This window comes from Rhodamnia argentea, chromosome 1, assembly GCF_020921035.1.
Source record: "Rhodamnia argentea isolate NSW1041297 chromosome 1, ASM2092103v1, whole genome shotgun sequence".
Taxonomy (NCBI): Eukaryota; Viridiplantae; Streptophyta; class Magnoliopsida; order Myrtales; family Myrtaceae; genus Rhodamnia; species Rhodamnia argentea.
In genome coordinates, this window is record NC_063150.1 from 27,221,042 (window position 1) to 27,236,364 (window position 15,323).

Sequence of the window (15,323 nt, forward strand, 5' to 3'; positions counted from 1 at the left end):
AGTCAATTCAATTATTTTTTATTTGTTGTATCAAAAGCCAAATCAAACAGGCCGTGTTTTGCCACACAGAAGACAAAAGCTCATATGACCAGATGTCTGGAGCAAGTTATATTAGGATCAAGCAGGTTCCAGTTTCTCACTTTTGGGCTAAAGCAAAAACAAAGTACATTTATTTTTCACACAGCTGAAGGACAGTGATCTCTTGCTTAAGACAACATTAACTATTTTGATCTTCCTTGGATTGCTAAGTCACTAATCTCCATAACTTGTGGTTTTGCTGTCGCCAGATTCAAATTTTCTGTAGATGGCCAAATTCCACATCCTATTCCATACAAAGCAATGACCATGAAGAACACTTGACTCCATATGCGGTCACGGATTCTACATCAACTAGGCAATGACAATAAACTCAAGAAGTTTCTTCCTGATTCCTTGAAGTCTGGTCAATGCATTGCCGATGTCCACTCGCTCCCTTGGAGACTCAGAAGAGCAATCGACTCCTATTTCAATGATGGAAACCAAACACTCCAAAATACTGAACCAGCTTTTGTTCTTGCTATCTGGAGCAACGGTCCAGTTTCTCTCAGAATCCTGATTTTCCCGAAGCAGAACGGGATCGATTACCTTCTCCACTCGGTCTTCCAGACCTATCCTTGCGAAGCGATGTAGGTTTAGCCCATTTTCAAACATGTCAGCGGTCGGCTTCTTTCCCGTGAACATCTCCAAAATGAGGACTCCGAAGCTGTACACATCTCCTTCTGTGCATACAGCACTTCCTGAGCCATACTCTACAACAATCAACAGAGCAAATTAGTGCAATGAAACAGATTAAAATATAGTCTTGGTGAGTTTCATGTTCTGCTTTTATGTCCAAGGAATAGTCTTCAAATTAAACTGAAAAACCTGACTGCTACATCATTACCTGGAGCTATGTAGCCAAAAGATCCTTTTAACCCGACAGAGCTCGAGTGATCAGCCAATAACATATGCGTTGCTTCTGGAAGGAACCTGGAAAGCCCAAAATCGCCTACATGTCCAGTCATTTCATCGTCAAGAAGGACATTGCTTGGCTTTAGATCACAATGAACTATTGGCGTTTCACAGTGATGATGGAGATAATCTAGTGCACAAGCAACATCAATTGCAATATTGACTCTGTCCAGTAGACCCAACTTGCTTCTTGTTGTATATTCTGATGCAGTTGGGTGTAACCATTCTTCCAAGCTCCCGTTCGACATGAATTCATAAACAAGTGCCTTGAAATCATTTCCATTAAAATCAAAACCCGGAACATGCTGTGAATACCTTCACAAGATTACGGTGTCGGATTCTTCTTAAAGCGCTGCACTCGGCTATGAAGCTCCTAGAAGCTCCGTGACGTGTAAGGTCGAGAATCTTGATGGCCACAATCGACTGAGTCTGATTGAGAAGCCCTTTGTACACAGATCCAAAACTGCCAATACCGAGCAGATTGGTGGAGGAGAATCCATCGGTGGCTTTCAATAAACTGTGATATGATACATGCAAAAGCCCATCTTCAAAAGTGCTTGAAGCTGATGCGTTCTTATTGTGTCTAAACCAGATGAAGTATAAGAAAGAGAGTATACAGGCCACTCCTACAAGAGTAGAGATTGTGGATATCAGAATTTTTGATGTTCCACTTATTCTCCTCCATTTTGACTCTTTATAGTCGCATTTCGGTAGTTGAAAATCTGGCAAGCCCCCGCAAAGCTTCTTGTTTCCAACAACTGAAGTTGAAATGGTACTTCTAAAAACTCCTTCTATTGGCAATGCACCATCAAAATCGTTGTAAGATAGGCTCAAATTTGTCAGATTCATTGACCCTAGAAATTTCGGGATTTTACCGGACAATCGATTGTTGGAAACATTCAAAACCCGGATGCCTCTCATGTAACTCAAAGTCCATGGCAGGGGCCCTTCAAAGAAATTATCCTGCAAATATAGGGTTTCCATGCTTATACAACTACTGATACTGCTTGGAATCTGTTGAGATAAGCTATTCCCGTTAAGACGCAATTCACCAAGATTTTTCAAGTTTCCAACTTCTCTTGGAAGGGAGCCGGTAAGACTATTTCGAGACAAGTCGAGAGAAATTGACAAAGATGAGAGGCCTACAATTTCAGGGGGTATGTTACCGCTGAGATTGTTGTTGGAAAGATCCAAGATAAGTAGATTTTGACAGTTTCCTAGAGACGATGGTATCGGGCCCCATAGATTATTGTCAAGCATGTACAATTCAGTTAACATCGTCAAATTTCCAACAGATTCTGGTATTTGCCCCGAGAAATTGTTTCTTTTGAGATCCATAATATTCATTTTGTTTAGATTCCCTATCTCGGAAGGAATTTTTCCGGAGATGTTGTTGCCCCACATTTCCAGGAACTCCAAATTGATGAGATTTCCGATTCCAGAAGGTAAGGTTCCAGAAATGTAATTATAACTCAATCCAAATTTTGAAAGGGTGATAGAGAGGTTACCGATGCAGCCTGGGATTGGTCCTCCAAAAGCATTGAACGCTAAACCCAGCGATTCCAATTTTGTGGAATTGGTTAAAGAGCAGAGGAAGTCCAAATCACCAAATTGACCACTTCCTAAGTTGTTTTTGAGAATAGCAAACCGGTAGAGTCCCCTTATCTTTGAGAAAGAAGGAACTTTCCCAGTGAAGTTGTTCGAGGCGATTTGGATTATACCGAGATTAGAGGTGTTGGATATTGACTCGGGAATGGGTCCAGTGAGGTGGTTGTAACTCAAAGTAATTCTCTCGAGATTCGGAAGAGTGAAGCCTAAGTCATCGGGTAAACTCCCCTCTAATTGGTTTTCAGTCATATCTATGACAATCATAGGAGTTATATTGAATATTGAGATAGGAATCATACCGGAAAGTTTATTGCCACCAAGAGCGAGGAATTTTAGATGTCCGAACCGGCCAAGAGTCTCTGGGATCGTACCGCTGAGATTATTTGATGCTGTTGAGAAGACTTGAAGAGAGGACAAGTTTCCAAACGACGGCGGAATGTTTCCCGTCAAGGTGTTGGCTTCAAGTACAAGTACTTGGAGCTTGGACAAGAAACCGAGTTCCGCAAGCAAATTTCCTTCGAGCATGCTTTCGCCTAAGTTAAGAACGAGCAAATTAGCGCAATGGGAGAGATTCGAGGGGATTTGCCCGATGAACGAGTTGTTATTAAGGAACAACTTTTGCAACCGAAACAAGCGGTCGAAATGCATCAGGATTTCGGAGTGAAAACTATTGTTCTCCGAGATAGACTTCCCTCGAAAGCTCAGGTTACCAATGTGCGGTGCCACGACCCCAGAGAGGCGCTTGGAGTGGAGATCCAGTATGGTGACTCTTCGGTGTCTACGACCGCATGCGACACCGTACCATTCGCAGAAGTGGCTAGAATCATTCCACGAGCTCAAAATACCATCAGGGTCGGCTATTCGAGCCTTAAATTCCAGCAAAGCAAGTCGATCGGTCTCGTCCCCGCCAGTTTCTGTTGAAGCTAGGACACTATGTAACAGAAGGAAGATGGTAGTTAAGCATAAGAACGATCTGAATAGAACCCGATCTCTATGAAGAAGGCTCATGAGGATTTGTAACAAAGTGTTCTCAGCTCGAGTCTCTCTAAGTGTTCATGCGAAGCAGTATCGAAACTCTTTAGATGTGAATAGGAGAATACTCTCGATTTTATAGAGTTTCGAATCTTTGACTATGAGTGTATTATATGAGTTTGCAGGCATAGCACTTCACCTACTACAACTATTGAAAATTATGCCTTTGAAGTGATGCTACTATTTTGCTTGAACAAACTTCCAACACGATTTTTGTCTGTTTCAGTTTGGAATAATGATTTGTACGTAATTTCAGTCGTGACTTAACTACTGCTTTAGAATATTCTCTGCGCATATTTCTTGGCCTTTGGAGCATAGTTCGAATCCAGGTTCGAAGCAAAGGCAACCTCCGTCGCCCAGGAATTCCTAATTTCAATTGAAATGTATAATGATTCGATAGATAAGATTTTCATTTTCTTAAAATCGAAAAAGACATCCCTTTTCGACTAAGTAATATGTGACTTGCCAAGGTAAGATCTTATTATGCGTAGTCTCTCCTTGGACAACCTGGTATGGAAAGCAAAGTGTGGGCTATGTTACCATTTTCTACAAAGGAAAATAAATGTCTTTTATTTGAATGAAAGATAATCAGTTTTACCTGACAGCTGGGATGGAGTTTTGGTTTTAGGATTGAACTCAGGCTCGGAACTTCACTAAAAGCAGGGAAAAGAAGTGACATCATATATTATTTTGGTCGGAGTTGGACAACTGGCTAATTCACAAGATACAGGCATTTTTAGATGCAATAACATTTTTTTTATATAAATGTTGGAGCGGCTTTCAATCTGTTATATCGATAAGCAAATTGCATTTTACATCTTAAATATTTGTCGACGAATTACTAGTTAACAATGACGAAGTCCACACTACACTATTATAACTATTAACAATTTAATATAGTTATGAAAGTCAACAAATTGCGGACGGCAGATGATACTTAATTGAAGGAGTGCGGCAGTTCAAGCCTAACCAAGTCAGCTGTGTTTCTTCCTTTTTGTTCCGACAGTACATGACCAAGAAGCCGTCTTCCAATGAAACAATCTTAGGAAAATGGATTTGCTCCATATGTCCAACCCACGTCTGTTCTTACTTTCCCCGAAACTAAGGAATTAAAAAGTCTACTATTATGGAAAGTGATTACGCAAGATTCAGCTAGCCATTAGCCACACATCATGTGTCCTCCTTACCTGACCTAACGAGTTGCACTCGCCGGCCTGCCAGACGGGTGAACATGATCGTTTGCTAACGAGATGTGACATGTTAACGAGCCGTCTCAAGAAAAAAACCTCCACCTTGCATAATTTATTCATTGAAGGGAGCAATAGCGTCCCCGCTGCTTAAAAAACGAGAGATAATTGTCCAAAAAGTCCTAAACCTAATATACGGCCATTCGACCAAAAAAGAATATACAACCACTAATTGAGTCATAAACTTTTTAATTTAATCAATGTAGTCTTAAACCTTTTAACCATTTTTCAATGCAGTCCATCTAGCCATTTAGGTTGAAAGTCGCAAACGTGGAGATCCAATTAACGCCGGTCATCCTACATGACACGATCGACGGCTGATATGGATGATCTTAAATGCAATGACGTCATTTTGTAATTTTTTATGAAGTTTTTTGAATATTTTCTTTTCTCTTTTTTTCCTCCTATTCTTTCCTTCTATTGTTCATCTTCTTCCCTGTGCAAGTCATCTATGCCTTGATGATGGCCAGCGAGGGAGTGGGGAGGGCCGCGACATCCTCGTTTGATCTAGGCAAAGGCAACCTAGGACCCTCGCCCAAATTTGCACGAGGGCTCACCACCCTCCGCCGATCTTTGTGGGCCATCACTGAGACCTCAAAGATCAGCGGAGGGAAATGATGACCAGTAGAAAGAAAGAATAGGAAAAAAAAAACAAAACAAAACAAATGGAAAATTCTTTAAAAAATTTGTAAAATGATGTTGTTTCGTTTATGATCGTCTACGTCAACTGTCGATCAAATCACGTAGGATGGCTAGTGTTGACAGGATCATCACGTCAGCCATTTCTGGCTTAAATTAGCCGGATGAACTACATTAAAAACTTGTCAAAATATTTGGGACTGCATGGCCAATTTTCTCAAAGTATTGAAAATTAATTGTTTGAAGTATTGCTACCATACAATAAGTTGAAAATTTTTTGGATAAATTTTTTGACCAAAAAAAAATGCATTGCCCCAATATCGTTTGAGTAAACTTTATATGCGATTTTTGTTTGTTTCTATTTGGAATAATGATTTGTACAAATGGCTAACTTTCAGCCAATGTGAAATAACCATTCTTTAGTTCTCTTTCCCTGCAGAGGCAACAATCATAGCTTACTTTATCTTTTCTTTTTCTACGACGCTACGATCATACACTTCATTTTCCCACACAATGTTTAGGAAATTGTAACAGTTTTCCTAGGCTGTCTGAAATGAATTCATACATTTGTCGAGTCCCATTTTACGTGATTGAAGAAGAAGACTTCATTTCAAAATATTACTTTTTAGACAATGTTGAGTACGCGTTTAACCTATTATATCAATTTGAAAATTTATATTTTACATCTTAAATAGTTATACATGAATTACTAGCTAATAATGACAGAGTCCACGTTATTATATTATGATTATGAACAATTTAATATAGCTATTAGGAAAGTCAATCAGTTGCGGTCCACAGATAATATCTAATGGAAGACGTGCAGTAGTTCAAGCTAAGTCAACGGTCTTCTACTTCTTGCTCCGACGGTGCATGACCAAGCCGACTGCCATTGGAACAGTCGTAGGAACGTGGATTGGTTCCATATGGCCAACCTTCCTTTGCCCTTACTTCTACAAAAAAACAAAGAGCAGAAAGACGCCTCAAGTAATAGTTCTACAAAAAAACTATTTGATGTCAAAATTTTTCGTTGGCTCACTTACGTGTCAACGACGAGATATTCCGGCCAAAATAAATACGTAACATTTTCATTTAAAATTATTTAGAGAAATATCATTTTTAATTCAAACAATTTAGTAACATGGCTTTTTCAAATAAAAAATCAATTCCACGTGTGCAAAGAGAACGACGTCGCTCGGTCGACGTGGCATTTAAGTAATCACATTTTACATCTTATGGCACTTAAGTGATCACTTTCAGAAAAATTTGGCGCTCAAACGATCATAACTTACAACTTATGGCATTAAAAGTCACTTTGTGAAATTGGCTAAACGTCGTCGTTCGTGCTTTAGAAGCTGACTAGGATTTTCGGTGCGCCACGTAGGATTAGTTAATTAATAAAAAATTGCCATGTATGATTTCCGACAGGCTTACCGGAATTAGTATTGAAATAACTATTTTTTTAAAAAAATAGTCACTAAAGTGAGCGCCGCACAGAAATATTGACACTTGATATATCCTTATTCTGAAAACAAAGAGTTAAAAAGTCCCCAATTATGGAAAGTGATAATACTGGGATTAGCTAGTGATTAGATCCACACCACGTGTCTTTACCTGACCTTATGAGCTACATGTCCCTGCCCGATGGGTGAAGATGATCCTTTGATAAGGGACGTGTCGACCGTCTTGACAAATCGTCTCTTGACAAAACCTCTACAAAAATTCATTACGGGGAGCTGTTAAAAAATCAGGAAAAACTATCCAAAAAGTCGTAAATTTATTGTTCGGCTGTCAGTTCAGTACTAAACTTTTTAATATTGCTAATGTAGTCCTAAATTTTTTAACGATTCTCTAATATATTCTATCATGCCAATTCAATATGACTAATATATAGTCATAAACTTTTTAATCGTTTCTCTATTGTGGCTCCGGGGCCTATCTTTCCACTGCGCAGAATGCCAATTCTACTTGGACACTGATGTGCTTCGAAAGGCCAAGTCTGAAGCATCAGCTCCACGAGCTTGGTTTCACTTATTTTACGAAATCCAATCACTGCCAATGCGACGCCTGCGGCAATCGTTGCAGTGTTGACTTGTAGCGCTGTGTGCAGTACGATTTTAATCTGCACAGTGATTGCGCAGCTGCCACAAACTGTAAAACATAGGAAGTTCATCCATCCATGGATGACTTTTCATAATTCTCTTGTTGAAAATGATTTGGAGGCGAGTGCCCTTGCGAGGTTTGTGAGCAGCAAAGGTATCCGGACCGAATTTTTTTATCATTGCGAAGAGCGCAAGTTGATTGCCCGCATCAATAGGAAATGAATCTTGCTCTTACTACTTAGCAACTTGATAGACATCATGAAATCTACTCTGGTGTTCTTTGTACCCTGTAAATCAACTGTTTATGTATGGAGGTTCGAGATAACCCGATTAACCTGTCATAGAAAATCTGACAATTCATACTATGAATGGAAGCTTGATTACAAATTTTCGTTTTTTTGCCATACGTCTGTGTTCTTTTTGCATCATGTGATCATCATTTGTTTTGGGCATCAGAACTATGCAGATACTGAATCAAAATCGATTGAATATAGTTTTCCCTCTCTCGATCTTTCCGATGCTAGTTCTTTTGATTGTTATAGACTCTGGTTCACGGGGGATCTCGATTTGCTCATCAGCAGCGAGCCTCTTATGATTACGACTCTCCGACACGATTCCTTTCTATTCATTACTCGGATCTATTTGCACCTTTTTGCCCCTTTAAGGTCCTTCTAAAGATTCTGTCATCAACAATGATTCTCGTTAAAAATAGATGACAAATTTGCGCTTGGAGATTACCAGGTTCCAGTTGATTTTGTGAGTAGACAGACTGTATAACCGTGACTTTGAAATGGTTTGATAAAACTAACAAGTAAGAACCAAAAAACCAATCACTAATGAAGTGTGGATAACTGAGGTTTCAGAGCACGCAACAAGGTTTTATCCACAGTACGAAGTACTAGGAAACAATCCTAGGAGTATGGCAAAACTGTTGTCGACATGCTGCTGAGGCAGCACATCTGTTCGCTTACCTGAAAGCAGGCTTGATCTACGCAGTAATTATGTTGTTGAGGAGAATGCAGCAATCGTCTAAAACGATCAGTACCTCGTCGTGCAATTTGTTCGACTGGAAAAATGAAGGTCCTTTTGCCAAAATGTATGGAGAACTGTAGTGAGCAATTGGAGACTTAGTTCAAATGGTTCAAGTCGGGTCGCGACGCTGGTTTTCCAGGATCAAGCAGGATTAATTCCGACTCATTTCCTCCGTTGCCTTCTTCCAAATCATATTCGTTTTTACATTTTTTTTTTTTGGGTACATGGCATCATGAGATAAGCTACTTCTAATTTCGCATGTTTCAGATGACAATCATAGTTCCAATCATTCGCTCTGACATGAATAGTCTGCCTTTGTTAGTGCAGGGTATGTGCTTACATGCAGCCTAAACCTACAATCGATCTCGGAACCTAAGATCCAGAAGAATAAAACGATCATTTCTCGAGGGCCAATAACAAGTAGAGTCTCATCCTGTACACAGTTAATGGGGAATGTAACTCGATCGCAATGCCATAATGCTAACCCAATTGAATGTCAATCCAATAGCAACCTCAACATGTAGCAGCAAGTCGGATTTAGGGGAGGATTTTGGTCGTAAAAACCGCCATTAGCCACCATCTATGCTCTTCCTGGACATTGTACATGGTAAGCCTAGAATTCTTCAACTAGCAAACTATCTCCACATCCATCTTCATCATTGCATAGACTTGTTCCTCCTGCTATATGCGATTTGTTTATCTTGTTTGGTAAGTGCGGTCTTCAGTTACTCCCGTTCCCTCCTGTTGGACCTGACAATTTACAGATAGTCAGAATCTGCAACGAACAATCGGACAAAGTTTCTTAGCGGTTGAACTTATGAGACCAATAAAATGTATCAAAAAGGTTCTTCTGTCGAAGAGGCACACATCAAATTCTAAGCGGAGTCATACTGTTGATACTACTCAATGAATATGAGCTGTTTCCACTAACATGGAAGCACGACCAAACGAAATTTGAGCACGAAATTAATTGTATAAACAAAACCTATATATAATGAATTTACAGAAGAGATATCGATGAGATGGGTCCACTATAATCGGCAAAGAGAAGGTTACAATGCCTCGAAACGCTCGTTCTCCGGTGTTTCTTAATCCTAAATTAAACCTGAACCCACAAGAATCAATCACAAGAAATGAATTTTCTAACACTCACATATTAAGCATACTAAAAGACAATATATTTGGAGCGTTAATAAATTATTCAAATCAAACTTGGTCATTAAGTTTAGTAATTTGCGTACTACTAATTGTAGTTGCCTATAGATGTTCGTATAGGTAGAATAACGTTGATGGACAAACCTGAAACCAAACGTAATGAGTAGTCTGAATGTAGAGGAATGATCCGAGCTCAACGAAATGACGTTGTGTCCTTAAGACAAATTTGTCCCCTCAATCGGTACTCAAGAGTCTTGGACAATGCCTCTCGGGATAAAACGGATCGTCTTTCCTCTGAAGCGGTACTTCTTCGGAGAAAATCTTCGAACGCACTTCGTAGAATAATTGCACAAATGATGAAAGTGAAATGAGAATGACAAAAAATGGCAGTAGTTTTTAATGCGACGGTCAATGCTTTATTTATAAACAATAATGCGAAGAGTCACGAACTAAATGTTAAGAATGTCGACGAAGAGTCACAAATCTGTACGGTTGATGAAGGGTTACGATCCTTCATGAAGGAACACGAACCGAACAGCTCTAATGAAGGGTTACGAACCTTCATGAAGGAACATGAACCGAACAGCTCTCTTTATTTGAACCAACATGTTCGTTCAATCAAATAAAAAAAAATTCTAAACAAACATACCTGTTCGGACATGTCCATTCGAATTGTGTGCGTTCGGTTTAAAAAGAATATAATAAATAATACTTATAGGTATAAAAAAAATAGGAACGCGCGGACCCGAGCCCGAATCGAGCCGAGTGGCGGGCAGCGACACGCGCGCGCGTGTAGGCCGACCTAACTTTGTGTAGGTCCTCTTCCTTCCACAAAAGTGGGGTGCCTCTTGGTGCCTAAACCCATTTGTGAAGTTCCAATATTTAAACCCATCTTTCATCTATACTTTTTTCCAAGTGGGACTCTCCATCCTTAATTTCTCATTCAACTTCTTATGGGACTTTGAAACCAAAGTCCTAACACTAATTTCACAAGAGTGTTGGTAAAATTTATAGATAATTAGGATATTTTCTTGATCTTTATATCTCTCATGATTATGCATATATCTAGGTTATTATTCTTTATATTCCTTTTGACTGTGCATATCATTAATTGATCATTATCTTACTACCTACATAATCATCTCGTAAAGCCTCATGTACTTCTCATTATGGGATTTACAGTTCTTCCATGTATCTCATAATGAAGAGTACATGAGCCTACTTACAAACCTTATTAATTAATAATCTAAGGTAACAATAACCAATCCCATTATGCAAAATCAAAAGGATATATGGAGAATATCCAAGATATGTACACCATCATGAGAGATATATAAAATCAAGATAAATATCCTTATTATATATAATATCTCCTCAAAGAGGTTTGTAGAAAAGATCTAAAAAAGAAAAGAAAAGAAAAGAGAAATGCCCGGCGGATCGCTGATGCAGTTTGGTGTGCTGAAGAGAGAAGGGGCGGCAACAGGTTGGCATGCAGCAATGTGTGCACCAATGCACTCAAAATAAGAATATATGCAGAAGAGAGAATTTCGTGATTTCCGTATGTCTCCTAATGAATAATGCATGTGCCTATTTATAGGTTTCACCACATGATTATCTAAGATATCAAGATAATCAATCAGGATCAATCAAGCACATGCATAATCATAGAGAGATGTGGTGAATCTCCTAGATATATACATAATCATGAGAGAGATAAAGAATTAAGGAAAACATTTCAATAATATCTAACGCGAAATATGATTAACAAAGTTACCTTGAAAAATTAACCACTCGTCATTTTCTATCAATAATTTTTTTATCATTTACCAACAATAATCGAAATTTACCGACACGGTAAAAAATGCACATTTTATGGCCCCGAACAATAGAATTCCATGTCCTTATTGACGAACCAAACAAATTCGTACCTTGGATTGTTAAAGTAATACGATTATTTTCTTTTGTTGCTCTCTATATCGAAATGAACCTTATTTAATGCGTTGTAATGGATAGAAAGTCTAGACCTGAACGAAAAAGCCGATGTTTGACAACAACAAAAAAAAAAAGGAACTAAAAAGCCGATGAATGACCTGATAACTTTCGGCTGGTAAAAAGAGAGATTTATTATCCATTTAATTGGGCTTGAGAAAAGTACTTTTTCCCCCCACCAAATTATTGAAGATGGAAATCATGACTATCTCAAGTTTTAGTGGTTATAAGAATATTATAAAGGGCTCCATATATTAGCAATTATTTATTTCGAAAGGTCTTAGGTTTTTTTTTTCATTTGTACTAAAATTAAATTTCAAACAATCTGAAAAAGGAAATAAACAAAAAATTTAGAATGAAAATTGCCTTTTACACCCTTAAATAGGAAATCCATTACTTAGCTAATAAGAAACGACTTCAAAGACGTAATTAAATCATTCTGGATTCATGTCATAATTGCTTAGATCGTCCTAACAAATGACGTCATGTCGTACAATAATAGTCAAGAAGACCATCATACCTCCATTCCTTAAAGTATCCATACATACTTTGTGGACTGCATTAGCGATGGATCATTTTTTTTTTTTTATATGTGGCGATTTTGCGTTCAGTGAAAGCTCAATCTACTAGTCTTTAAGGCTGCATTTGGCCGAGACATGTAAATAACACTAAGCAAGATCATTTTACTATTCGATCCTTTGTGACGGCTGAATGATAGCTAAAATTGATATATGAATTAAATAAGGAGATGCGTGAAATAAAGAGTGAATAGACAAGAGATCCGATACAATTTCCTTCTTATCGTGTCGAGAAAGAAAAGAGGATATAGAAGAAAGGAAAATTGATCACGAAGTTCCAATATTGAAGAGGCCAGTGTTTGCCATCCTTACCATTACAGGGCATGCCATTGTTGTTTTAAGTGGCAAATTGTACCCAAAAAAGTTTGTAAAAGGCAATACTTTATAGTCATAACTCTTCCCTTCATGTATTTTTTTTCATACTACAGTTAAATGTACCTCACAAGCCGAGGTAAGCAAGAGGAAAAAGGCTAAAGACTAGTCGAAACCTCTTATAACTCGGTTCATTTCCATATGGCTAGAGCCACAATGCGCCGGCGTCCTTGAGCATTCTCTTGAGCGAGCCGCTGAGGTGGTAGGTCATGACGGTGTTGGCCGACCCGACGAACTTCCCCCCGATGAAGACTGCAGGGACAGCGGGGCTGCAGCCGAGCCGGGCCAGGGCCCGCTCCATCTCCTTCCCCCTCGAGTCCTCGTCGAGCTCGTGGATGGCTGGGCTCACTCCGAGCTCGTAGAACAGGCTCTTCACCGCATGGCACATGCAGCAAGTGCTCTTGCTGAATATCACCACCGCCTTCTGCGACGCCAACTTTGCCACCCTATCCATCGAACTATACACTAAAACAAGAAGACAACGACGACGAAGAACGACGAGATCGAGAAAGACAACAAGTTATGCGAGTTGATTATGAAATCCTTCAAGCTCTTATTGTACTTGGTAGTTGATGTATGCTTGTGACTTTGCGATGAAGATTGTAGGTGAATGAACCTTTATATATATAGAGAGGGGGAAGGTGGTGAATCAAATGATCACTAGGGCTTGTGGTCGTGAGCATTTTCTTTTTCCTCTTCTTCTACTTTTGATTTGATAAGTTAAATTAAAAGGGGTCATGGAAAAAGGTGGTGCAGGTTCTTTAAGTTGATGTGAATACGATGATGTAATATAAAGGAGGAAATGCCACGAAGTTGATAAGGACGTGTATGGCTTGCTGGCCAACAATTCAATTTCCATTTGCACTGGGAATCTGGCATTGCAAGACAGATAAGACAAAAGCGCCCTGCCGAAAGCGAATTTTAGGACATCGAGGGAAAAAAAAGGTTACATGAGCAATTTTAGAAACAGTAATCTGTAATATCGATTTATAAGGTGATGTGACAAAATGTTAGCGCACTTTTAATGCGTTGAGCTGTCTTTTATACATCTAACAAGAATCCAATTCATTATTTATTTAATAACGTCTTAATATCTCTAGCATTATTCTAAAGTTATATATGGGATGGGTATCGACTTATTTTAAGTTTGCTTTTAATTGGCTTTAGAATTGAGGTTCTCGTGGCATATATGATTAGGTGGCTACTTGAGAAAGGACATAAAGGGGAGAATGTCAACTTCGGCTATGACATGAGACAATGGGTTGAGAGAGAGAGAGAGAGAGAGAGAGAGAGCATCTGAATAAGGGGCGTTGATGCATTACACCGCATGATGTGTGACGAAAATATACGTCATAAAGATAGGTACAATACAAATTGGATGCTCAATGCGTGACCGATATAACTTGGGTTAGAGATGCGAAATATCGGTAATGTCATTGTCCAACCACGAGAACTGCGGGTGTCTGTTTGGTATAGTTGTGACTATGTAGTACTCTGGTTGCCTATGAGATGTCATGACTAGCTTATGTAGTAACATATATTTTAAAGAGGGTTTTGCTAGCATAATAGCTTTTGGGTGACTGTGAGAGTAACGATATATTGTGGGCCATAAATTCTTGAAAGAGTGAACCCTACAATATTATTTATTATTTATTATTTATTATTTATTATTTATTATTTATCTTTTGTGGCTTAGAACAAGCTGTTAATCTTACAATGAATGAATGATTGTTACATAATCATTTCTCTTTTGAAGGTACAGCACCTCAAAATTCGGTGAGGCGGCTTCCGAAAAGTTGCTGTAAGTTGTCGCCGCAATTGTGAGGTGCTGCGGTAATGAGCATGCCTAGCACTTTGTACAACTTGAAGCATCTCTTTTTTAAGATGTAGTTGGAACGAGAAAACTGCACCAAACAGACAAATAGAAGATTTAGTGAGATATCCTAAAGTCCTAAAGAGGTTGCTGAAAAATGGAATTATTCAACCTCTTTTCACAAGTTGAAGATGCCCTCATGCAGGTCGCCCAAGAGAGCTACCTTGAAAGTCAATGACCTTGAGTTTTTCATAACATGTCGAGATTCCTTTTGAATATTGAAAATGTTCAAGCGATTAAAGAATGAGAAATGTGATTTGATATCATGCCCAACAATTGATTAAAGAATGAGGTCGTGGAGATACCCGGCTTTGTGGCCAAAGACCTCGGCCTGGCGCCAACGGAGAGGCTACTACTCTTGACGGTCGTTGCCTCCAAGCAGGCAACTTGGCACCACGGAGAGGCAACACGGCACGGAGGAGAGACGGTGGTGGTGGAAAAAACTAAGTTCTTTTCGTGTTTGCTTTCTTGAGAAATCCTATCCTATCATCCGTTTTACTTGATCACCAAGTTGCTCCACATACAAATGCCTTGGGCTCTCACAACACACCAAACCCAGGAAGAAAGCCAACAATACCTTTTAACACCAGATATACCAAGGCCTATCCCACCCCCTCCTTTAGGATTTTTTTATCCGGGCTATATCCCTCATTATCCAATCCTGAAATAGCTACCAAACACATGACATATCCTTTCTTGATTGTTA

The 15,323-nt window shown here is 39.0% G+C and overlaps 1 protein-coding gene and 1 pseudogene across 1 annotated transcript; both read right to left on the bottom strand.

Annotated features, from left to right (window-relative positions):
• Positions 1 to 390: 390 nt before the first annotated feature.
• LOC115729422 lies at positions 391 to 3,606 on the bottom strand (annotated as a pseudogene).
• Positions 3,607 to 12,635: 9,029 nt separating this feature from the next.
• LOC115732280 (monothiol glutaredoxin-S10-like) lies at positions 12,636 to 13,265 on the bottom strand. The gene has a single exon (XM_030662924.2). The coding sequence runs from the start codon at positions 13,196 to 13,198 to the stop codon at positions 12,890 to 12,892; it is 309 nt and encodes a 102-aa protein (XP_030518784.1). The 5' UTR covers positions 13,199 to 13,265; the 3' UTR covers positions 12,636 to 12,889.
• Positions 13,266 to 15,323: the final 2,058 nt, after the last annotated feature.